This window comes from Gymnodraco acuticeps, unplaced genomic scaffold (assembly GCF_902827175.1).
Source record: "Gymnodraco acuticeps unplaced genomic scaffold, fGymAcu1.1, whole genome shotgun sequence".
NCBI classification, from domain to species: Eukaryota; Metazoa; Chordata; class Actinopteri; order Perciformes; family Bathydraconidae; genus Gymnodraco; species Gymnodraco acuticeps.
In genome coordinates, this window is record NW_022990274.1 from 2,937,031 (window position 1) to 2,964,164 (window position 27,134).

At 39.4% G+C, this 27,134-nt stretch overlaps 1 protein-coding gene across 12 annotated transcripts in view; it reads left to right on the forward strand.

The window, feature by feature from the left end:
• Positions 1-27,134, forward strand: part of tns1b (tensin 1b) — a 249,357-nt gene that overhangs the window by 80,222 nt on the left and 142,001 nt on the right. For all 12 annotated transcript variants that reach the window (XM_034221400.1, XM_034221402.1, XM_034221408.1 and 9 more), the window contains exon 3: positions 16,469-16,506. In XM_034221400.1, coding sequence (XP_034077291.1) covers positions 16,469-16,506 — 38 coding nt within the window. The remainder of the gene's footprint in view (positions 1-16,468; positions 16,507-27,134) is intronic.

Sequence of the window (27,134 nt, forward strand, 5' to 3'; positions counted from 1 at the left end):
CCACCACACGTTCTCTTGCTTAGTTTTTTTTCTGTTTCATATTGGTTTAATATCATATATCAAATGGAAAGACCACTCCAATGATGGCTTTACTGTACAGTTTTTTGGGGCCTGGTGTACAATGTCGTCCAACTCCCCTCTGAGGAAAGTTTAAATGTCATTTGTTATAGATCAAAATTAATAAAAATAAAAATTGAAACAAGCATCAAAATGTGCAGTCAGAAGCAAACTGGTAGTCTAAACTCAGACCTTTGATTACCCACATGTCCCCACCCTCGAGCTAATTCCCACTTAAGAGAATCTTCACTAACTGCACCAACTTGCTGGGACAATGGAAGCAATATCTGTTACAACATCTATCAGTGGTCTAAATGAGGGGTCATCTGAGGTTACCTAGGGTCGTCTTTGTGTCAGAGTATTGTCAGTCAAGTGACAGAGCAGGGAAAGAAGCCTCACAGGCTCAAAGGTTAACAGCTTCTCAATATCCTTAATGGTGTTTACTGAAAAAAGGCAAGGTGGCTGACTGGTGTTGATGAGTGATCAGCAGGGTTTGGTTGTTGCAATCATCTTGAATAATATGACTCCATAAGGGTCCCAGTATCTAGTAGGGATGGGAATTTGAAAGCAAATGTATATTAGAATATTCGACCCCCCAAAAAACGGTTAACCGGTTAACCGAAATGTACATATCCTATAAAAAAATTATTAAAAAATGTTTCCAATTATTTTTTTTCAATAACTTTTGGAAATAAATAATTTGGGCATAAGATGAGGTTTGAGTCTGTGTGTAGGGAGGGGCAGCAGCCATATCATTAGCTAGAACTAGCTAGATCTGACGGATTTGGACATAAACGCGAGTGAAGTATAACCGGACGCGAGAGAGAGAGATCAGCACCTGCAGCTCTGCCCGCTGTGAGGGACCGGTGAGCGGAGCAAAACACACCTTTAGACCCACACACATTTAGCTATGGCACTGTCGTATACATTGAATTATTAAATTTGATAATATGTAATCAATTTAGGCATCCCTCCCTCCCAAAAAAAAAATAAAAAAAAATTAATTAATAACTCATATTCGAATACCTGAGTAATTATTCGAAAACCTGAATAATTTTGAATATTCGATTAGTCGTTCCCATCCCTAGTATCTAGCAGTCATTTTGTGCTTTTATTGTTTGTTTTTCTTAATGCAGGTGTCAGTTGGTTTTGAATTATACTGTGAAACAACTAACAATTGGAGGAAATTCAATGGGATTCAAAAATAGACTTTTATGAGGTCACCATTTTCTCAACCAGTAAATCTTCCCCATCTGGAGCTTGAAACAAAAATCGTAGAATATCTGATCCCGGTCTGCTCACCACATCACATCATGTTATAGTGGAAATGTCTGTTTTCAGACAGATAACGTCAAGTGAAACCATGCGGAAACAGCTGGATGTTTGGTTTGGCACAGCGGGGGGGAATATTCAGCTTTCAGCCTCCCAAACCTGACACAGGACGGGTCGATGTTCGAAGGGCACAGCTTAGAAAAACAACAGCGTTCTCTGCACACTGGCCTCCTTTTGGATTCTAAAGGCCGTTTGACAGAATTGCATTTCTTTGTGCTAAACTTTGTGAAGGCTTGTACTCATGCTTGTAAAGTGACAAGTCTTAATCAAATAACTTAGCACATTATTAAGTATGGTTCCATCTGTCCTTACTATACGGTAAATATACGTAATTTTGTTTTGTTTTGATACCATTATTTATCCAGGGTTAGTCCCTTGCAGGTACACCCTGCTCCACATAACACTGTCACACATTTACTCCTAAAAGTTCTTCAGTACAACCCGAGTGGTGACCTCCAGTCTGAAAGTAAAGCCAAAGCTAAATCAGTACTTTGAACCTGAGATCTCTCTAATACCCATCATGGGACACTCCTGTGGTTGCAAATAGCAGTCAGATTGCATAGAAGTTTATACAAAAAAGGCCCCAATTTCTGACTTAATTTATTACCTTATTTAACATTTTCCTGAAAAGTCTTCTTGTTCATTTTGTGAATTATGGTCCATTTTCCAACAATAAAGCTGCAGTTGCTGTATGCTTTCAGAAAATGTGGTACAAATGTAAAATGTATGCAATACATGCAGAATGCCAAAAAAGGTAAATGTATGATTCCTCAATACTTAACAGGTTAAAGGACTAGTGTATTTAAGATGAACTATCTATGAGCATTATGTCACTTTATCGAACTATGTAGTCAGAAGTGTTGTTTTACTGAGGCTCCAACCTGGATTATTTCTCCATGTGGCTACATGCTTAAATACATCTTAATAAATGACAGGTTAATATCTTAATGACAGACAGTGTTTTGTTACCGTCTCTAGGCACATGCATTATGCTACACACACATTGTAGGTGCAGTGTTCCCATGCATTACACTGAACACAGATGGCTCCATATTGACACCACTGAGTCTCTCACCTCGAACACAGCTTGTGGTTTGGATCTCTAATTGTCTAGGAAAAGTGTGTTGTGTCGCCTCCTCCTTTATCTGCTGCTGAAAGAAAGGCCAATAAAAATAAATGCACGGTAACCCCCCCAGCATTTACCCTGCATGTTACTCTGTGATCCAACTGCTGGTCCAGATGTTGTTGTTGAACTGTGGGATGTGTGTGTCATTACATATTGATGTTGTCGTCTTTGCTTTGCATGCTCAGTGCTACAGACAGCATTTTGCCTATGTTTGCATCTAGTGTGACCTATGATGTAACTTTATTATTATGAATATATGACTTCTCCTTAAGCCTCTAAGTAAAATAAATGGATGGCAGTCTTTTAAATCAATGGAAACATAAATCTGTCCCTTACAATGTTACTGAACAGCAACATTTGAAAGAAAAGGATTTGATTAGATTTAATGAAAGCAAGGTTTAATTTCCATGAATTGCACAAGCTGTTGCTATCACTCTTCTGGATAAATAATGTGTAGTTGTGTGTGCAGGCAGTCATAACATAATACAAGACTGCACCTGGGGGGACCATTATTTGTAGAACTGATTTATAGAGGGAATAAACCCTCATGACAGGGCAGCATTTCACTCACTATTGTGATTGACCTCAGTTTGCTTCTCTCTCCCCTATCATGTCTGGGTTTGGGTAATGTGTATACGCAAATAGGGTGTGTGTGTCTGTGTGTGTGGTTAAGAAAGATTCATGAGTCCAACACAAAGTGAAGAGCATTTCTCTATCTGTCTTATGACTTAAAAACAAGTATATTCTTTTGGCAGGATCATTTCAGTTCATCAAGTTACAAGTTCTTCTTTTTTGAGTTCTGAGCTTTTTAGTTTTTCACCTGGAAACAAGAATGCTTTTAGTCCTAACAAACTTAGGGAAGAGCACCTTGTGTGGCCGAAATGAGTATTACAACAGCAAACAATCAGACCATTGGTGTTGATTCACCTGCCAAACTCAACACGTTTTCACAGATGGAAAAAGTTACTAATGGTCCTGGCAAAACTTGTCTTCACTAACCTGCCAACATTATTTTCCCGCACCAGTTCATCACAGATCATATTTTTAAGGAACTCAGAAAATTATAAAAAAAATGTTGACCTACTTTTTAAGTCATAAACACAGGAGAGAACCCAAATTAGATCAGTCTTAGAAAAAGGACCTCCAGATTGTCTTTTGTACTTGCATCTCAGGGCTTCCTTAGTGTGGAACATATGTACAGTTTTATCTAATTTGATTTCGACTCTAGCAGCTTGGAAAACACTTTATAAACGTACAGATAAAGCATTGAAACACTGTAGATCATCAACATTCAAATATATTTGTTATAGATGTATGAATCAATGATTTGTTACTCTGAAAGATGTTCTTCAGAATGAATCTCTCCCTCCGTCAGCCTGCTCTTGTTTACTAACAGTCTCCAGTCACATGGCCTCGTAATGACACCAGCACTTCCTCTCTCTGTGTAGCGGTTGCCAGGATACAAGGTGTGAGTTACTCTGACAATAGCGTGTTGACGCAGGCAGGACCACAGTTTTCCAGTTATAAAAAAAAGCCTTTCTGTGGAAGGGTATTTTTGGAGAGCTTGTCCCTGAGGGCAGGAAGTGGCTTTTATATTCATTCACTGCAGTGCAGGTTAATGAAAGGCATGGTCTGTTTGCAGAGGCAGGTCAATGGAGCGCTGCTGTGCCCATAAAAGGTCAAGAGGATTTTGCAACAGGTTATTTATTACAGGAGGACACTGTATTGTTTAGAATGGATTTGTCCCATGAACAATTTTCTTCCATTCTCACAACTGCTGAGTTAAGTTTTTCCAAATGTATCCTACAAAGCCATTGCAACAAATCAAACCCCTTCAAACCAATTATTATTAGTTATGGTTATTAGAACCACTTTTATGCAAAGGGTGTAGCTGCTTTGTCCTTGACCGTCCTCTAGAGATCCACTGTACACAGATCTTCAAAGACTGGCACACACTGTGTGTGTGTATATCTCTGTGTGTGTGTGGCCTAGCATTACTATACTTGTGGGGACCTCAATCTGTTCACACAGTCACATGTGGGGACTCGCCTCCCTTATGGGGACAAATGGAGGTCCCCATGAGGGGAATCATTAATTTGGGTGAAGACTTGGTTAGGTTTAGGGTTAGGCATGTGTTGGTTATGGTTAAGGTTAGGATAAGACTTCAGGAAATGCATGTAAGTCAATGCGATGTCCCCCGAAGTGATGCATGCATGGTATGTGTGTGTGTGTGTGTGTGTGTGTGTGTGTGTGTGTGTGTGTGTGCGCGTGTGAGTGAAGGTTATCACAGCTCTGTTCTTGACTGCTGAGCTCATTCAGCTGGTATGCAGCAGATCTCAGTGAGGGTTAAAACACAATCACACATGCAGCATTGTTCTAGTGTCATGCATTACTGCTCTGAGGTTATGAAAACATTGTGTCAAACAGGTGGGAAGAACACATTTAATTTGATATGTCCAACAGATGGGGACATCTTTTTTACTAACTTTTATTTGTAACTAATCATTTTGACTAATTAGATTTTGCCTTTGCAATAGGAATAACATATCAGGGTTATTGATCATGTGCATCATAATTGTCATTACCATTGAAGCCTATATTAAAATCATCCTTGTGTGAAGATGATCTGAACTAAACAAATTCATTTTTTTTAATTTCTAAAGAATACCATTTGTAGACTGGGATATCTCTGCAGCAACACATACTCCTGCAATTTGATGATTGCACTTATTGATATGTTGTGATAACATATCAAAACATTATGCAGCCTACTGTTTCCTTGAGTCCACTCCTTGCTTTAGCAGAAGTCATTAGTCTAATAACTGTAGCAGATGGATGAGGATGATCATGTGTTTCTGTGGATGGCGGTCGCCCAGTCTAATATAGTTTCCTAATCTACTGAAGTGAACAATGATTTTCCATCAGCCCCGCCTCAGGACACTGACTGGAACCAGGTCCTAACATTGGCAGCTCCAGAGCAGTTAATGCAGTTAGGGCGCCACCTGTTGGATGAGTTACTGTTTGACTTCCGGCAATTTTTTTAATGTAATTTTATGTCAACATTTACACACATGTAGGTGTTAATTCTTCTTGGAAAGTCTGTCAGCTATGTTTTTATCTGTCAGTATTTCTTACTGTTTATTCGTACAGCAATCATCTAGTATTCATTGAAACTTTTCTAATTCAGTATTCTGTTTTAAATAATATATTCTCTTAAGTCCTACTATTATTAATATAACAATATAGACGTTTTGCCTGCTCTACAAAAATGTATTGATTCAAGGCTAAAAACTTCAAATATTCTCTCTCTCATGAGACAAGGTAATCCAGTTTATTAATGTGTTCTTTGTAAATGCAGTTGATATGGGCAAACTTCTCTGTAATGCCTCTCGAGCGTTACGAAAGAAAGATGAGGACAGGATGCACAGAGCTGTATCTTACAGGCCCAGTTCTGAACAGACGCCTTCTAAACGTAACTTGGTATTAGCAATTGTGTCGAGGGTCCACCATGTTTAGGGCCTTTCTAACCCAACTAGAGGAGTGGGAGTGATTAAACCCTCCAACTGTGAGTCTGCATCGGTCCTGATGCTGCCCTCTCTCACCGTGGAAGCATTGCAAACATTTACTATTAAACTGCGCAAAATAGGATAGAAATGTATCGTCATTTTACACAACCTGAAGGTTTCATTGTCGTTTTGTATGTTTATCGGGACTGTTACAAAAAACCATGCAAGTGTGTTGCATGTTAAAACAAGAAGAGGTTTTAAAAGAAAGAAAAAAACACCACCTACGATTTTTGGAGTTTTATTACAATTATTATTTATTGTTTTCTGTTCGAGAGATGCTGATACTAAACCACGGTAAGGGTCAGTTCCTGATTCTGCTGGAGAGAGGGGAGTTTAGATAGTTGGATAGATATGTATTGATTATTAGCAGCAGTGGTGGTTCAGGCATTCAAATACGTAAAAGGTGGAATAAAGCATTAACATAATAAAAAGATAATGAAAAAGAAACAGCACATTTAAACATACAGTATCTACAGTATAACAATACATATATCACAAATGAAGGAGCAGAGACATAAATACATAGGATAGTATATAAATACATCACAGAAGTTTGTCCTGAATCTTGCCGCTGTATTCACACCCTCCACCTGAACGAAGGGAGCCTCATCCAGCTGTCAGGGTGAGACTTCAGAGTTCCCTTTCGCACCGAGGAAGGATGTAGGGGTCATCTCCCCTGTAGCTCCTGTTACATCCACTAGGAGGCAGCACAGTCCCTTGTTTCTAATGCAATACTTGTATCCATCTGTGCAACCTCATCAGCTTACAGTGTAAAGGTAAAACATTTTGAGCACACACTTCAAACTTGACTTGTTCACATTGTATTTTCCACATTTCTCACCCTTCTTGTTTGAATTTGAATTTGCTGTGTTTTTGGATGCTGCAGATTACATCAATGGAAACAGCTGTTTCAACCAAACAAAGTCAAACTAATAGCCACAGTGAATCAAACAAATAGACAAGAAGGTAAACAAACAGGAGGTCTGTTTTGTCAGGGCGAAGCAAACAGATGACAGAATGAGCTCCATGGGAATTGATTGTGCTCTCCTGCTGCGATGTGTTCGGGAATCCCCCCCCCCCTTAGGAAAGCTTCAGCAGCTGGATGAAGGTGGGGCTTTACCCACAGAAATCCAAAACTGTCCGGGCTCTCATTGGGGAAAACGTGTCGGCTGAATGATGACTGCCCTGTGGAAGTCCAGGATGGATAGTGATGACTGAGTGTCAATGCTTTCCAACATGAACACTGCAGAAAGCACACAGGGAGAGTGTTAGAGAGAAGTGTAGGCACATGAGACTAATCTTCAGCTGTTCAGAAGACATGTTTAGTCACAGAGGGCCGTCAGCTGTTCACTTGTACAGTGGAACAGCTGAGCCCCTCTAATAAGGCTGTCAATCTCAGAGGATATACAGTATACTGTACAGTATCACATCCCTCATCTCACATTCAACGGTTTTATTTAGATTTCTGAAAAAAGACCTGTGGTTAACACAAGCTTAAGAGATTTTCACGTTTTGTTCTGCGAAATAAAATATGCCAGTAAATACCCCTACAGCGTCTGCTAACAAGTCACTGGCTACTAAACATCACCACGTTTAGCTTAGCGGTGGTGATGTGCAGCCATGTCACCGTGATGTAGTTTGTTTACAGCCTAGCGTTAACTTTTTACTTCTGGCACTCACATTTATGCTTCAAAAATCATTAAGTGGTGTTAATATGTGGAGATATCCTGCTGAACAAAATGTGTAAGTATCCGAAATGTTTTATTTGCCACAGATTTTATTTTCTGTTATACTTAAGTGGAAATCCAATGGAAACAATTCTATTGCTTTTTGTCGAGGGAGCCCTTGTGATGCTTACTTCAGGGTTGACCTACAACAATCGGCTTCACTGCACAACTCTATACATATAACTTCCAGCCAGGAGATAACTCGTATGTCTCTTTCCAAAGTATGTTCATTAGTAATTGCTCAATACAATTTACATGATTGTATTATAATAATCAAATATCAAGTTTTTGACATTTGAAAACATTCACTGTCATTTGACTGAAGTTTTTGTCAATCAAGAATGAATAAAACATTGCATTTTGTATTTACAATGAGCCCAACAGAAATGGTCAGAGAGGCAACTTACATAATGTCAATGGAGATTGATGAACCGAGTTGATTTATGGTTTGATTTAAATCAATAGAAGATGGATGTCCGGTCAGTCTGCCGGTGGACGAGTGGCAGGAAGCAGGCAAACACTTAAACTAGGATTTCCTTGGCTTGTCAGTGTTTTGTATGCTAATGCAGTATACATATTTACTACTTTCACTTTTAACATTACAACTATTTACTTTACAACTAGGACAATTGACCTATTAGCATCATGGTTTAGCTGTCTTGATGTACAGACGTACAGTCTTGACTGAGCGGGTCTCATTGATTACACTTTTTGCCTCTCTGTGGAGGTGTGAAGCCAAGGATATGTTCTTTACATTCTTTTTTACTAAGTAAAAGTAAATACAATTGTATCTTTCTCTTCTTTGAAATGCGACAAACGACACAGCAGCTTTTAGGCATGATGGAACCATTTTGTTAGCTTGGCGCCAATTCATTGTTTTCATCAGAAGGTGGGCAGGGCTGTCAAATCACCAGGCAGTGACGTAGTGCTGCTCTCATCCATGTGAACGTATGTTGTCATTTTGAACGATCCACTGAAGTTAGGCACAACTTTAACTATACGGTGGCTGGGAGGGACAATTAGGTAAGATCCTCAGTTAGTAACGTTATGTACTGTATGTGTGTACAGACGTGACGTACTGTGGGTGTTAGGGGGACACGTGTTGGTGCTCCTGTGTTTGTGATTGTGCCTGAGAGGGAAAGGGTTTGCTGGAGAGAGTGAGGTGGGGGGTGGGGGTTAGAGGAAATTCTGCGGCCCTGCCCTCTGATTGTGTTCAGAGTTACAAGGGGTCCAGCCCAGCCCGGTGGGAGTATACGCTCATTCCAAGGGACCAGGGGAAGGAAATCACACACACCCCCACCTCTATCATTCACCCCCTCCTCCCCTCCCGTTAATGTTGTACAGCATACCACAGACCCAGAGTCAGATAACTAGCGTACACTCCTCATCATCTCCTCATTCTGACCCAGTGTCCTCTCATTCGCTTAATGATGGATACACTCCTTCTCTATTATTCATCCTTTCTTTTCTTCCTTGCATCTCCCTTCTCTCTCCTCCTCTTCTATCCCTCTTTATCACTGCTCTGCCCCCCCTCCTCCCTTTTCTTCCTTCCCTCCAGCAGGAACATTTCTGCTCTGTTTATTCTTCAAAGCTCCAACTTCCTAACAAGGTAAAGCCTAACCCCAGTTCTCTGAGCTCAGCGCTTTCACACCCAATATGGAAGTCCTGCTTCTTCCCATGTGGCCCCGGAGTGTTGTTTACTGGGGACTCGCGTGCTGCTGGGAGCTGAGCGGGACACTGTCCTGATGGACAGACACATGGCTTTAATGCTTATCAAGCAAACTGCCATGCATGTTTAAATGTCACATCTATTAGAGCATTCCATGTGGCTCATGTCATATAGTGAAATTCTTAAATACTCTGCACTTTTACTCTTGTGTGAAAGTACACAGATCCCACATATTAAGTGTAAAATAATGTATACATGTACAGGTAACGTTCTCTTATTTTTAAAAGACCTTGTAACTCTGTTTCAACCCTAACAAAACTGACGTTCACATGCAACCACTCTCGATTATGTTCTCAAGGAAAGAGTATTTTCTTGAAGATTTCAGTCACAGTTTTTAAACACAAGGTTATCATTGTAGATTGAGACAAAACAAAACAACTTGGTTATTTTTAGGAAACAGAACTACCTAGTCTGTAACATTTCATAGAAGCCATCATCACACTTTCCAATAGCCTATTGTAGCGTCTTCAACTGATCTCATGGGTCAAAATGGAAGCTTACTGTGACTTCATTTGTTCCACTAGTGATTTTAGTGAGATTTTGGCAGTCACATTTTCTGTGACCTTTTTGAAGAATTGAAATGCTCATTATGAAAAAACTTCACACAAATATCTACACGCATTACATTATTTATTTTTTGATTCCAAAGGTCAAATGTCAACTTCACTGTGACATCAGTCTGCCAGCCATTATTCAAGACCATTTCTCAACGATTATATAGATCTTTTGAGCTGCCAGCGTTGAAGATGGGTTTGAAGCAGTGGCGAACCGTGTCTATCACAACTGGACCTTCTGTCGACACACACACCCCCCCGCCGCCGGCAAAACCACTGAAATGCGTAGTGCATGGTCCGAGAAGGACAAACAAATCAACGTAACACTGTAATATTACAGATCAACAACACAGATATGATTCTCATTTATTCATTTTATATACATTTGATTACATTTTATTTATATAATTAAATCGATTTTTTGTTTTTATCTGAGTGTTCCAGGGTATTCTCTGAATACCTTGAAGGCCCTGACGGTTCGCCACCGTTTTGTAGCAACCACTTTTTAGAATTTGTAGTTTCTTCTTTGCAGCAACATCCATATTTGATGTTCTACAGTCATGGCTATAACTTTGGGTTCTATCAAAGTCAGTTTGTTTTTCTCAAAACACTTAAAGACAAACATGTTTCGTAAGAGTTCATGGTTTGGCTTGAAATAAGTGTCGTAGTAAGGTTAGGAACCTAATTGAACATTAAATAAGCCTTCCCTTGTTTCACACTGGAAGCGAACATATATCTGCTGGTTGAAAAAAAGTCCTGTGTTTGTCTGACCGACTCTGGATTTCGTTGGATGGCAATGTTATTTTTTAGTAGTCCAGGCAGCCCTTTTTACATTTTCGTGTAAGGCAAAAGTAGTGCCAAAGATATTAGCCAGTAATCATTTAAGTATTTATCATGCAGAAATGCCAAATAATACTTGCTTCCAGTTACCTTACCTTAACAGTCAGCTGGAATCTAAGTTTAATATACTTTTATTTTTAATATTTGTTGTATATATATGCCTGACTAAACATTACATTACATTGCATTTGAACACGCTACCATACTCTATTGGACATTTTGATTGCCATTTTTGATCTATTTCGTAATATTTAATATCTTAATGATGACTCAGCTATTTATTAAATCCAAAAACCCAATGAATAACATATGGAAAGATTTGATTAAAAAAAATGCTCCTTTGTGGGTTCAGGAAATGCTGTGGGGCCTTGGTATAATCAACAGTTGATCGGAAATATGAAATTCTAACCTCACTCAGAGTATGTTGTTCGAACAGAGAATAATGTCATGTGTTTCATTATGTTTCTCAAAGCTTGGACTCAGGCGGTGCCCGGTGACACAGTACAGCATGAGGGCAAAGTTGTATAGAATAACTCCATTCTGTTTGACCATGGGAACCAGAGTACTTTTGGAAGACTTGGAAACGTGTATCCCGGTAGGACTTCATGGTGCCACCCACATGTGAAGGCCTCTAATTAAGGAGTCAAACTGACTTTCAAATGTTACCCCCCAAGTGCAAATATAGTCCTGCATGTGCTTAAATAGAAACTAACTGCACCGTTATGTAATTACACATTTGGCTCTAAAAAAGGAGCTTCTCACTTTTCCCACATGCTGTATGTTTACACTACTTGTCCAACAGTTTATTGAAATAGAAGTTTGTCCCATTTTCCCCTTTTGTACATCTAACAGTGAACATCATTTAAAATAAAAAGCTCTACTTGTGACATGTCAATCAAATGAAGCATGGCTGTGGGTTAGCTAAATACAAGTCTCCTTGAATGAAAGCATACTCCTGTGGAAAAACAGAAAAGATAAATAAATGTCTGCTGGATAAGAATGAAGACACCGGAGCTGTTGGTTAACCCCATGTTGCTTTGAACACTTAACCTCTGACCCTGAACCAGGTTAAGGGTTGTTAAAGATTTCTACAAACCTATAACCTTGCATAGAAAGACACACCTATAAAAACACATATTTAAGTTGATGACAAACTCTATCGATAAGTGTCAATAATGATTGAGCTACCCTTATAAACTTCTCAGAGCGTTTTATTTCATGTCTGGGAGCCTCAACTCTTGACGCTAATATAGCTAACATTAATTATTTGGTTTCACTTGTGACAACCATGAATACGGATTAAGTGTTTTGTTTGTTCTTCTAATCCTTTTCTTGTGTGTCTTCTTGAGAGCAATGTCTCAGGATCACCTTGAGAGATTTCCTTAAAATGTGGCACCGATATCCACTTGGCGTCAAGGATAAACTGATAAGAGTTTGATGGTCAAAAGGTGAAAGGACAAGGACACCGTGAGCTCTTATCCGTTCTACTTGAACACGATTATCTCAGAAATGTCCACTTGGTCTGATTACATTTTGGCAGTCAAACGTCACCTACCAAAACATGTTTTTGGAAGAATTCATATCCTAATTATGAAAAAATTGCAGACAAACACCCCAGTGGTTCTCAAATGGGGGTACGCGGACCCCTAGGGTAGGGGTACGTTGGAGTACTGCAGGGAGCACGTGAGATTTATTTTATGTTCATGAAAAAAACAAACATAAGTAATGCATTTAAACAAACTACTACTAATAGTAGATGAACTACTTTATTCAAAGGTTTACAGTAACTCTGGATAATAAAATGGGAAAATAAACGGGGTGCTCTCTTTTCCTCTCCCTCTCCTGACAGCCCGTCAGTCTCGTGCAGCTCGCTGAACCTGTAATGAGTGACCCGACAGTAAAGAATACATATATTTATAACTAGTTTAGCTAGTTCCAGAGTAGATAAACTAGCTAAGTGTGTTACAGTAGGTCTAACTCTTAGTGTATTTTGCTCCGCTCAACGGTCCGTCACAGCGGGGCAGCTATGATCCGGAAGAGCTGCGTGTTCTCCGTCAGCAGCAGCTGATCTGATCTCTGATCTCTCGCGTCCGGTCTTCACTCGCGTTAATATCCAAATCTATCAGATCTAGCTAGTTCTAGTTAATTATATGACTGCCTGCTTATCAAAGGACCTAAACAATAAGCGTTGCTTGGCAACGGCGTGCGGCCGCAAAGTATAGCGCAGCATTATGCATATGTTTATATGAGGGGTCAAAATCCCATGCTCATAAAATGCTCATATATATGTTTCTCTTCATTCCCCACGCCCCTAAATAAATAAAAATACCAATTTTAGGAAAAGTAACGAAGTTTTAGCAGTGTGGGTTTTATATTAACAGAGTTACACATATTTCAAAACGTGAAGTGTAATAACTGCAGGTTGCCTCCCTGTCAGAATGACAAAGATCCTCAGCGAAGCACAAGCCCATGTTTCTCACTAAATTAAGTACAACTTATTAAAAAGATCAGTTCAATGTCGTCTTACTGTAGTGTGTATGTTGAAATGTAAGTGTTTCTCAGTTACAAGGTTGTTGTTTTAATAAATCAGACACCGATGGTGCAGCGCCGTACTGTACCTCTTTATAGGCATTTTTTCCCTAACAAATTGTGTTTGTGCTGATCAGGGGGTACTTGGCTGAATTTCTTTTTCAAAGGGGCTACATTATTGAAAAAGTTTGAGAATCACTGCCTTATAGGATAAATTAAGACGTCTTTTCAATATTGAAAATCTCCAAATTATTCTGAAAAAATACTTTTCTGGCCATTATTCAACGGCATAACTCAGGAACAGAAGGGGAGGATGTAACCATATTTCACATTTATTGGATACTGAACTGGTAACACTCATGTTGGGTCCCCCCACCTTGAAATTGGTGATTGTATTGATGTGTGTTAAGCATCCGTTTTAAAATGTGTATTTTCTTTTTGTACCAACATCCATATTTGAAGCAATTTCTACTTTTAGGGCTACAACTTGGATTATAACAAAAGCCTTTTAGGCCAAGCATGTGAAAAAGAAACAATAAACTTGACTTATTTTTTCTCTCAAACAAACTTATAGACACACAGCAGAACAACTTGACTGGCAACATTATAAAACCCTGGGCAGTATTTCTAGTTAGTTTATGGATTTGTCATGTTAGCACTGTTGGTGCACCTGTACTGTAGGTTTTCCACTCCTTGTTGCGCTAAGTAGCCAGTTGAATTAATACTTAATATAATGTTCCAATATCTCTTGGTAAGAACTCTGTTAAAATATTTATTCAGATTTCAACCCAATGAGAGGATAGCACAAATTCCAAACAGCAAATGAACAGACCGTTCACGTTAGCCGTAAGCTAGCTGGCATCAAACGGACTCACTGTGTGGTGGAATGAGTTTGTGTATTTGCGTCTTTCCATTGACTTTTTAAATAATTGAGCCTTGTAAAGACAGATTTTTCATAATAAACAAAGATCATGTGGTTTTAAGAACAAAGTAGTGTGTTTGAGAAATATTTTTGCGTGATTAAGGGACATAAAGTTAATACAGGAACAGTTCCCTGTATAGCTGAGGCAACAAATATAACAGGAAGCATGGGGTTGAGGAACATTCGCCATAACAGTATAACATACACACAGTCTCCACTCCCACACAATGTGAGGACTGGCAGGCTCCCAAATTCATATCAATGACTTCACAAATAATCACAATAGATATTACACTTGCTTTGAAAAATGTGTCTGGAGACAGGAAGAATAACTCATTACATAAGGAGTATGGTGTTCCAGTAAAAGCACAAAGTCCTCTCCTTTATTTGGAAAGCTTACGCCTCGGCACAGTGAGTTGTGTTTTCGTTCTCTGCCCTTCGAGGGGCTCTAACAATTTACGAGCTGCTGGTCCAGGTGCTCTCCCCCATTGACCCTTATTTGTAGACGCAGTGGGAGTCCGGAGAGGGGGCTCGGGGGCAGAAGGGAAGCTGCAAATAATGTGTTGAACTTCAACAGTAGAACTTCAACAGTAGAACAAGCCTTTTATCTTGGTTGATTGTGCGAATGAGATGTTTATGAATTCCTTTTAACTCCGACTCCTACATATTATGGCCTTCTGTGAATACACTGAGGATTTTTCTAAGAAATGTTCTAATAATAGATCCCACTTGTGTGTGGTAGGGGGTCAGGTGAAGTGGTAAACCCACAAACAATAATTATTCAGCTCTGCTGTTTAGCGCTGTTCAAAGTAACTTTAAAAAAAATGCTCATTGTGTTGGTTTTACGGAACATCACTTTTTTTGGGGAAAAGAGCTCCGGGGATCTGTGGAAATCCCACTTCTGACACCAAATGTTACAAATAGTGTGGGGGAAATTACAAAGAAAAAATTAAAAGATGGCTTTAGTCACAAAAGAAAATATTGAAGTGCTTTTATTTATAGAAAAAACGTTTTAAAAAAAACTAAATAATATGGACGACCATTCCAAATAAAACATATAAACAAAGCCCACAGAAAATGTTTCAAGTGTACCTGTCTGCTCTACAGCCCTCATCAGCCACCCCAACACATCGGTGGCCAGAGGCTTTTATGTGTTAAGCCCCTCCCCATAGCCCAACCAACTATTTATCAAATGATTTAATGTAATTGTAAAGAACCACACATTTATTACAATTTATATTAAAATAATTAAACACAATAAATCAAAGGAGTCATCATATGTTGCTACTTTCTGACAATTAAAGCCCTAAACAATGACATTTGTACTTATAAGGAATTATTGTCACCCATGTTATAACATGGTCCAATTGAGCACACCTGTTCGGACTGATTGAGGCTCTATTTAAGGCAGCACTATTCTGTTCTTCTGTTTGGGACTCTGGAACTGGGAATGAGTGGAACAGCAGGTTACTTTGGCACAGTTCTGTTTTAAGTAAAAATAAACAGTTTTTGACAAAATATTGATTTGAGTGATTATTTTACAAATGTTGGGAATAAATTAACTGTAAAGTAATTGTAGTGCGAGGACTCAATGGATGTGTGTTTGAATGTGTTGACTAAGTGTGCCTTTTGCCATGTGCCATACGCAAACAGGGACAATGTCTTGTCACAGTGATCATACATTTTTATTGCGAAGAACGTACTGTGAAACAATGCATGCATGTTATTTTTATAGCAATGAGATTAAATAACCGCTTTTTCCAACATTTAAAAACAGGTCAAATTTGACTCGAAGACAACAGGAAGGTTAATTGTATATGAGTATTTCAGCATAACGCAATACATGCCAGAGTGTAACAATCACAACATTTATATTAGGAAGTATTAGCCAACTAACAGCAGATGATATGTGAGTTCCATCTCAGGACAAACACTTTCCATGGAGCTCTTGCTTTTGACACCTCCTTGACAGCTCAACTGTCATGAATCATTCTGGACCACAGTGTTTGGATTCGTCCACAATGTTTGGGAAACTTTTACGAGCTGTGAAGTTAATTTTCATTTTGTTCTCTTCTGTTTTCTCTAGTGTGCCGCATAGCCTGCCACAAGAAATGTGAAGTCAAGGTAAGAGTGAAAACATTTTGGATAAACAAAGATACAAAAACTATATAAAGTCATGTGTCAAAGTTATCGCAGTTTTGTTCGCATCGGATACGCCTTGCACATTGAAAAAGAACACAAGACTCTTAGACCAACGGAACTCGTCCTTTTAAATCCATCTGAGCTTATCAGGAGGAAATATTATGTTTAGGTGGAGCCAGCTACTCCTCTGTATGTGAGCGATGTACATGCAGATGTTGCGGTAGGTGGAGTCTAGGGAGTTTATGTTCTGCAAAAAAATCTTGAGAATGTCTAAACAAGTGATCCTTGTACCCGAATGTGTTTATATTGGACAAACTCGCACATCGCCCTGCGTCTAAAAATAAAAGACCTCTGGATGGAGGAGCCGAGGTTTGATTCATCTTGTTTTGGAAAGACAAAGAGCACGTAGAAGAAAGTGGGAGGGAAAACAGATGAAGTTCCTGCAGGGCTGTTAAAGAGGGAAGGTTGTGTGTTTTCTGTAAGAGTACGACTGCCAGGAGGGGTTTACGGGAGGATTTCCACGCATGAGCACACATGTGCACGTGAACTCACACGCACATATACAGTACAGTTCATGTGCACACCTTTGAATATACGCTCCCTTCATCTGGTATCCATTACTGAAATGGGTGCTGCTTGCCAGCTTTGCCCAATCCCTCTTTTACTCACAGGAAATGCCAGGGGTGCAGGGCAGACAAGCCACACTCAGGATAAGGGGGCGGGGGGCTTTAGCCAACCATTTACTGTAGGGGAGTCTAGTAGAATTTTTAGAGTAGTGATATAAATGTCTTAAAAATGCATTATTAACGTAACTTTTACCACCAGAAACGCCAGTACAGTTACAGGATTTAATGGATAGGTTTACCAGAATGAAAAAAGGCAAGCTATTTTCCCTAACCACTAGGTGTGGAGAAAATAAGACTTGCCTCCACCCCAAAAACACAGAGGGTGAATGACACGTTATTTGAATGCAAAACATTTGTACAACTCAAAAGTGATGTTTCTATCAGAAGCAATCGCCGCTTGTAGTACTAATGGTACTCGGGCTGTACCGAATAGTCTGAAGCTTAATTCAAAATGTTCATATTTCAAATCAACATATCATATCAATCAACTTCTCACCTTTTATTTACATTTTTGCAGAATTAGATTCCAGTTATGGCTGCATAAGATTGCTTCTGACTCGTGCAATTTCCAATAACTCCAGAGCATTGTAATGTCCAAGAGTCTATATACATTTAAATATAGTCCACCGCCGTTGCGAGTCTCCGGCTGTAACACATTTATTAAAAAAAATAAAAAATTCATCGTGCCCATTCGCGACCCACCTATCACATTTCTTTGAGAAACGCTGGTCTAGCAGCAATTCAACAACCCAGTTACATTTAAACAGCTACTATAACAAGAAAAGTATTTTCCCCATTTTTCGAGAATGATCACGTCATAAGATATCAAGACAGCCAATCAAGGCGTATTCAAAACTTCAAAAGCTTCCAATTGTTCTTACAAAATGTTTTAGAAGGTAGGGAAGTATAGTTGCCAGAAAATGTTTCACTATTTGGGAAATCTGTGTGTGAAAGTTGTTGACTTATTTTTGCAATTCTCTGTTTAAATGGGTCTTATTGAGGTTACATTTTTAGCTTCAACATAAGGTGCCAACATTTGCTAAATGTTGCAAAAAAAATGCACACAGCATACTTGTTGATAACATTTGCATTTCAGGAAGTGGTGGGTCAAAATTGTGGGAGGAGACGGTAAAGGAGCATAGAACAAACTGCCAATGTCTATATATACAAAAAGTGGAACGTTCCATCTCCAAAAATCACAGCAGCATTTCCTTTTCTAAACATTTCAACCAAAAAAATGTCATAGCGTTGGCAGGAAGCAATTTGCTAACAAGCCCGAGATGAAAAACAAGGGAGGGACCACGACAGGGTCAAGCCTGATCTCTATCGGCTCTGTCAGGCCTGTGAGACCGTTTTATGAATGTTTTTATTTTTTATAAAAAAGACGATAAAGCTCATATATGACCATACATGTTAGGAATCTGAACTCTTGATCATAACTCTGAGCTTTGTCCCAAGTACACACTACCGTTATCAATCTCTGTCTCCAGATAAGACTAATATGTGGCCCATATTTAACCTGGCAACTGCAAACAAATGGTCCGGCTTATGTAAGTGTGTGAACATGTGTGTTTGTCCCACCCTTTTGTGTGTTTGCTCTCAACTGGATGTGAACAATTCTTTCAATCTTGTCAGTAACATTTCCCTCCTGAGTGCTGACAGGAGAGATCCAGAGAGTGTATTAGACAGTAAATATTTCAAGGTCCACTCTTCCAAATGCTTGTACATTTGTGCTGAATACCTGACCTGTCATTTCTTTCATACGTCTTCCTCCTTTGCCCGAACTTGACCTCACAGTAGTAGGATGTGTTTCCCAGTGTGCTGCTGTGAGAGCTTCAGTGGTGAAGCCTTGGTCACACTCACGCTATTTTCTCGAGCATACAGTGTGATAGAGTGGTGCAGGAATGAGTCCATACCCTAGAGTTAGCATTTTTGCATTTGCTTTTTTTGGTTCGATTTCAGAAATATTGTCTGTATTAGCTTTAGACATTTTAATATTTTGTTCTACGACATACATTATGTCATGAAAAACCCTACTGGCAGATGTCGGATAAAAATGGAGGTTGCTAACAAATAGCAAAAGCTAAGACTACTAAATACAGGGCTGCCCCTCACCACGCAGTCTGCATGGGGTCTCATCTTGCGGAGGGAGCCTCAGTTGATGCACAAATGCGGCGCAATTAAATGCTCGCAGTTCACGCGCGTGCTCCACTCGCACCCCCCCCATCCGTGGAAGCTCACGAGACAGGGGGCCTCATCAAATACATTTGTGTGGGGCCACAAGTTGGCCAGGGGCAGCCCTGATTAAATATGATCAAGCTAACATTAGCCGCCCTTAACTTAGCGGTGGTGATGCAAGGCCATGTAACCCATGGATGTATAATAAGAACTGGATACAGCGTGGGAGGCGGGGCCTCATTAATTCCTATGAGAGTTGCTCATTGGCGCATGAAGATAAAATGGCCCAACTTTTGAGAGAGCGAAACGTCACAGATTACCCGTCATGCCTGAGAAGTACCCGTACAGTATGTGCGCTCATAGAGCATGCGCAACTTTAACCACCCCCCCCAAAAGGCTTGTTCACATTAACCACGTCAATTTGTACACGTAACAGCACCGCACGTTCATGACAGCATGGTAATGGATTGTTATGATGGATTTTGATATTAACAAGGCGGCCGCAGCAGTTAGCAGCTAGTAATTATGCTAATTTACACATACATCGTTATGTACTTTTATATTACGCTGATGTAACAGGATCTAGTGATATCCCAGCAACAGAGCTTAATTTAACATTTTACTTGTGTGGGTTGTACATGAAACCATGGTAATATATTAAAAAAAAAATATATATATATATATATATATATATGTATAAATATATATATATGTATATGTATATATATGTATGTATGTATATGTATGTATGTATGTATATATATATACATATATATATATACATACATATACATGTATATATATATTGATGTAACCGTGATGTAGTTCGATGTCATGTAGCTTTGTTTATAGCATTACATTCGTTTTTTTTACCTCTGTCTATTGTAATCAGGCATAACACTATAAAACAGTGTTAATATGTGGATATCATCCTGCTGAAAACAATGTGCTAGCATCATATACAGTTGCAAGAAAAAGTATGTGAACCCTTTGGATTCTCCACACATAGCGTTGTGTGTTCCTTCCAAACAACTCAACTTTGGTTTCATCTGTCCACAGAATATTTTGCCAGTAGCGCTATGGAACATCCAGGTGCTCTTTTGCAAACTTCAAACTTGCAGCAATGTTTTTCCTGGTCAGCAGTGGCTTCCTCCGTGGTGTCCTCCCATGAACTCCATTCTTGTTCAGTGTTTTACGTATCGTAGATTCGTCAACAGAGATGTTAGCATGTGCCAGAGATTTCTTTAAGTCTCTAGCTGACACTCTAGGATTCTTCTTCACCTCATTGAGCATTCTGCGCTGTGCTCTTGCAGTCATCTTTACAGGACGGCCACTCCTAGGGAGAGTAGCAACAGTGCTGAACTCTCTCCATTTATAGACACTTTGTCTTACCGTGGACTGATGAACATCAAGGCTTTTAGAGATCCTTTTGTAACCCTTTCCAGCTTTATGCAAGTCAACTATTCTTAATCGTACGTCTTCTGAGAGCTCTTTTGTGCGAGGCATGGTTCACATCTGGCAATGCTTCTTAAGAATAGCACATTCAAAACTGGTGTGTATTTTTTATAGGGCAGGGCAGCTTTAACCAACACCTCCAATCTCGTCTCATTGATTGGACTCCAGGTTGGCTGACTCCTGACTCCAATTAGCTCATGAAGAAGTCTTTAGCCTAGGGGTTCACATACTTGTTCCACCCTGCACTGTGAATGTTTACATGGTGTGTTCAATAAAAACATGAAAACATATAATTGTTTGTGTGGTATTAGTTTAAGCAGACTGTGTTTGTCTATTGTTGTGACTTAGATGAAGATCAGAACACATTTTATGACCAATTTATGCAGAAATCCAGGTAATTCCAAAGGGTTCACATACTTTTTCTTGCAACTGTATGTGTTTTTGCCAAAGATCTAATTTCCTGCAGTATTCCGAAATCCAATAGAAAATCCCATTGCATTTTGTCGAGGGAGCCCTTGCGTTGCTAACTTTTGGGACGGCCTAACAAATGATGTCATTCCTTACGTTCCCTGCACCACTCCAAAGTGACCATACAGTAAAAGAAGCTCCTGCCTTCCATCTAGCTTGCATTAAGACGACATCAGTAGGTCTGGGATAAATTAACTTTTCTAACTGTATTTTTCTTTAAAAAAGCAGTTGAAGCTATAAAATAAATATAATATTGACAAGGTATAAGCCTCCGAGGAGATTATGTGTATGGTTGTTGGTGTAACATATTTGGTTTCAGGCTACATTTTAGCCTTTGTCATGGCTCAAAACTGACATCTATAAAAATATGAGCGTCTGCAAATGAATTCCATTCCTGACATGTTATGATTATGTAATGATTGAATTGAAGTTAGGCACGATAGAAGATGAATAAATCCAAGTTTTTTATATCTTTGGTTTGATCTTGACTGTAATGGGGGCCTGGAGGGACACTTGAGCGACATTCAACTATTTGTATTAGGAATGGAAGAGAGGGACATATGGAGGAGATCTTCTCTCTACTGAGTGACCTTTTCTAGTTTCTCTTTGCATTTAAATTGTACAATGAGGTGAACCCCACATTCTAATCTTTCCCAAATCTACAACATGCTCTTCCTGTTCTGTGCAGTTAAAACAGATTTCCCGTTTCAGTGTGACATTCTGTATAAACATACTGTAAAAAATAATTTCCTTTCAGTTGTGGTTTGTGGTCTCTGTTGTTTATGGCAGCAACACTTACCCTTATCCTTTTGAACCCGGGCTCTTTTTGCTACCTCCCTTCATTGACATGCAATCCAATGTTATAATGTCCTTTTTAAATTGATTCAAAGTATAACTTGTGGAATTATCCACAATGACAAGCAATCTGCATTACAAAAAGTTGTAATTATAAACTTTTCAAATGGCATTTCCTTTGTGTTGAACTAATATGGAGAGCCTGAGTTTCCAACTGTTTAGAGTTAACATTTATATTAGAAAATAAAACAAACCACAATATGTAAAATGTAATACACATACCCTGTTAGAGAATATAACATGCAGTATCAGTAAAGCTGTCTTATAAACAATAATGTTGAGATAAAGAAATAAGGGACATACCGTGTATACAAATTAAGCAGATAAACCTAATAAAATCGTTATTATTCTTTATATAACTAAATCTAACAAACATTTAATAAAGAGGAGTGTGGTGTGGTCAAGTACGTATTTGAACCTTAATATTGATGAGTTATTCAGAATTATAAGAACACTTTATTTATCCAAGGAGGACATTGGGTTTAATGACAGTTAGAGAATACAATGAAAAATACAAGAACATTGAATACAATAATTATTAAATCATACCAAAATTAGTACAAAAAAGCACTAATCGATTCAAAAAATATAAACAAAAACATAAGAAGTAAATGTGACATTGTACAATATAAACAGGTTACATATTGTATGCTGTGACCAACCGATTAATCCTTATTTATATATCTTTATTCTTTATTTATTGGTTCTCCTCTAACATGTTGGTACTGTGATTGATGTGCCAACACATCAAAATGAATATCTGATAAGTAGCGTAAGCTGGGCAGTGATCCCTGCTGACACCGCTCAGGTTTTACTGGATTGGGAACACTTAAAGTCAGGAACAAGCTGAGGAGCTGAGAAACAACCTATTAGATTTCACTGATCCTTCGTTGCCTGTCGAGTGTGTTTTGAGAAGGAAACTACCATGTTCCTGCGTTAATGAGGAAGGGGGTCTGAGAAAGCAAAGTGGAAGGACACGCACACACTTTCACTCCACTGGTTTCTCATTCCACACTCCAATATGATGAAGCATTTGTTTTCATTTTTCCCAGCTACTGCATTTCTCCGAATGTGTGTTTGGAGAAAAATCCGATGTTTCTTTGTGCTGGCCAGCCACTCTGTATTTTTGTTATTTCAGGTTGTTATTTGTGACCCCTTCAGTTCCTCTCATTGAGCACAACATGCCTCAGTTAGAGAACTGCAGCTTGCTGATGGATATGTCCTCATCTTGCTCTTCGTGTTTGACAATTCTTTTTATCCCAGAATGTGGAAACACTTTTAAAGAACACCGGTTGTTAGGTCGCTCTGAGTCTTTTCATGCCTGACTAATGATCACCATTTAAACACACGTGAATAGACCTTAATGAGGAATTCAAACAGTAGATTGCCTACAATAAGGATAATCAATCAAAGCAGTGGACACACTAGATAACCTACGCTTTCTCCATTTCTGGTTCAAACTACAAACCTATTTAATTCAAACAAGCATTCCTTTTGGCACTGCATGCATCTTAGAGGCAACTGTTTCCAGACATTTTTAACATTTCTGAGCAATCACCTGGAGATTGAAAGTCTTTGGTGCGGTAGAGAATAAAGCAAACTATATATCTATCATTTTTTATTAAAGGTCCCATGTCATGCTTTGCTGGTTATTACCCGTCTCCTTGTGTGTTATGAAGGTTTTTCTGCATGTAAACGGTCTGCAGAGTCACAAACCCTCAAAGTACACCCTGTAGCGAGTAAAACTCTAACACAGAACGCCTCGTTGGAGATTTCTCTTTTTCCATTGTTTACTTATTGGGTATAGTGAAGTATTTCGGGTATAGTGACGTATTTCGGGTATAGTGACGTATTTCGGGTATAGTGACGTATCGTAACGGCTCCGCAGATTGGTCCAAATTGACCAATCCGGAGCCGTTACGTTACGTCCGCGGAGCCGTTACGTTTGGACCAATCCGCGGACTTCCTCACACACACACACACACACACTCGGCGGGACGTTGCGAGGCTCGCTGCTGCGAGGAGCGGGACACTGTGAGCTGGCTCACATGGTGTGGGGTCGGTGAGACAGTGAGACACCGCGGAACTCAGCCTGGGCACACAAACTCCCAGCCAGGCTGCGGGTGTGTGTGTTTTCTGGTGTTGTGTTTCGCTGTGGGCAGGAGCAGGGCTGGTCCTAGACTTTTGGGGGCCCTAAGCGAGCTTTGGCTTGGGGGCCCCCCTCACTCTAGCGCGTTCTCACTACACACAACACGGAACCAACTTTTGTCTTATGATGTTAGCATAAGCACACATATTGTATACATAAGCATGTAAACACCGTGGACCTAACCTCCTCTACTGGGGTCCTCACCTCCTCTAGGGGGGTCCGGGGGCATGCTCCCCCGGGAAGATATTTTTTTTAATATTGAAGTTAAAAGCATCAATCTGGTGCACTTTGAGAGCAAAATTAAGAGATCTATGAATACATCTCTCAACACCCATATGAAACACAACTGTAAGCAGATTTTCTTTTTCTTATATTTTACAAATCACTCCCCTTTTAAACTGTATTCTTGTTTTGTCATATAGTTTTTCATAACTTTTTCTCATTTCTTCTCTCTGGCTGCCCATCTCATAATGTTCACATAGAAACTAGCTGTCAATAGGAATATCATTCAGAAGAATTATAATTTTATGCAAAAATCTGTCACAAAAAGAGGTTGCACATTTAAATTCAGGTGTTGTTATGACGTTGCCAAACAGCCACATTTACTGCTAATACGTTCAAACATGCTGTCGACACGTAAAGCAGTGGCAACTATGCCACCATTTCAGCTGACTTTTTCTCAGAAATACTGTCACATAACATCCATATATTTCAGTGCTAGGTTGATGCTTAGCTAAGCTAACTATTAAACACTGTAACTGACAGGACTCAGGATCAACTGTGTACTGTAAGGTAGCTTCTAGCTTCATGTCGAACAGTAAGTCAACATTTCCCAGAGACCTTCTTTGAAATCACCAGGTAACGCTAAAAAACATTACATTTAGATTGTATGACAAAGTGTTTATTTAATATATCTGGCTAGCTATAGCTACTTGCTAACGGTTTAGCTTACCCCCGCGATTCAAAGTAACGTCAACGTAGCTGTAATTTATGCTTTGCTTACATGTTCGCATAACTTGGAAGTTTACTGACATTTACATACCTTGTTTACCTGGCTCAAGTGGTGGATCTGGGGTTGTTGTGTGAGCCACCACTTGAGAATTGTCGTCTTTTTTAAGAAATATTTTTCTTATGTCCATCATCAAAAACTCTGAGTCCGACTGACAGTTTAAACATTGTCACAGCTCACAGGATAGGTACCTGTCAGCCAATAAGACAGATGTTTATTTCCATTCAACTCTCTGGTTGGTCTGGTGTCTTGCCTCTGTTGCATTCAATGAACACGGGAAATTACAATCCTGCCGTCCTCTCTAGTGTCATGATGAGGTTCAGGTAAAGCACGGTTAATGTATTATATTATTGACTCAATAATATAATTATTATTGACTCAATAATACATGACTTTGAGAGTAGGCAATCTAGGCATATTAACAAAATTAATTAAACATACTGATCACGGCGACGGTGTTCTCCTGAGATTATTATTTTATTTTCAATTTTTTTATTTTTTTTGCTATCGGGCCCTTAGTGGCTAAGCGGCCGCTTATGTCGCTTAATGGGTCGGGCCGGCTCTGGGCAGGAGCTCCAACAAGCCGTTTAGGACAGAGAATGAATACACATACTATAGTAGTGATGCTGTATGAGAAACCAATGTGAGTTTGGAAAATTGCACAATATTAATGTATTTTAGTATACCTCAACAATGGAATCAGGATCAGTAGAAATGGCCAAGACATGGGACCTTTAAAGAGCCTGTGACAGCATCCCAACAACTGTTGTGCAATGAAATATTGGGCTACTAGTAATATCGAACCGTCAGTTTAAAAAAGAAAAAGCGATACCGTTCCGTTAAATATCAATAATTTCGAACATCGCGGGGAAATTCCTTCGACTCATTTTGAAGTTTTGGGGGAAGCCGGAAGTGACGTCAATGCGGGAATGCTTCACTGTGCGGCGAGAGAGCCAAACACGGACAAAGTGTGTTGTCATGCGTAGAAATGGTGAATTACTGAGTTTAGGCACGTTAATAACGTTTTAATGAAGTTGACTACAGTATATTCATATTTGTCAGTGCTTTCATGTCAATTCGGCGAACATAAACATAAATGATCGTGGTGAAGATGATGATTACATTAGGATTAAAAATCGGTAGTGATAGCTACTGAATTTCCTCCCGTAGGATGTGATATAAAAACAAATCGATTATTTTTGTAGTTGTAAACTCAAGTGGATGAAACTACATTTATTAGTGCTTTCATGTCAATTCGGCGAACATATGATAGATTAAATGATCGTGAGGATGATGATTACAAATCGTTTGTTTGAGCCGGTCTGCATTTCCTGATGAGAAAACAAACCGATGCTTTTTGTAGTTGTCGTACACCAACATGGATTAAACGTGTGGTTTTTTCACCACAATGTTGGGGAAATTAATGGATAAAATGCACGGATTATTATTATTATTATTCCCACTCCGATCGGGACACTAGGTCCACCGTTTCCCCGCAGCGAGGCTCCCCCCGTTGACAGTTTACGTGGGCTGGGTGCAGTCGCGGACTGGCCATCGGGACGAATCCCGATGGGCCGGTACCGAAGTGCACCGGTCGGATAAGTCACTAGCCCATCCCCCAGGCGGCGCGTGAGGCTCAGGTTTGGGAAGGCTAAATAACTGTTTTTACCTGACGCTGCCCGCCTCCGGCGTCTATAGAAAAGAGATCAACTCAGTGTGTGGAGTTTAAATCTCTCAAGTCATATTACAGGATAAAGGAAATACAGTTTAAACTGCCGTATGCAGAGAAGACGCCGACGTGTCGCACTTATCATTCATATTACATCATCAATCAGATCATCGATCATATAATATCATAATATATCATATA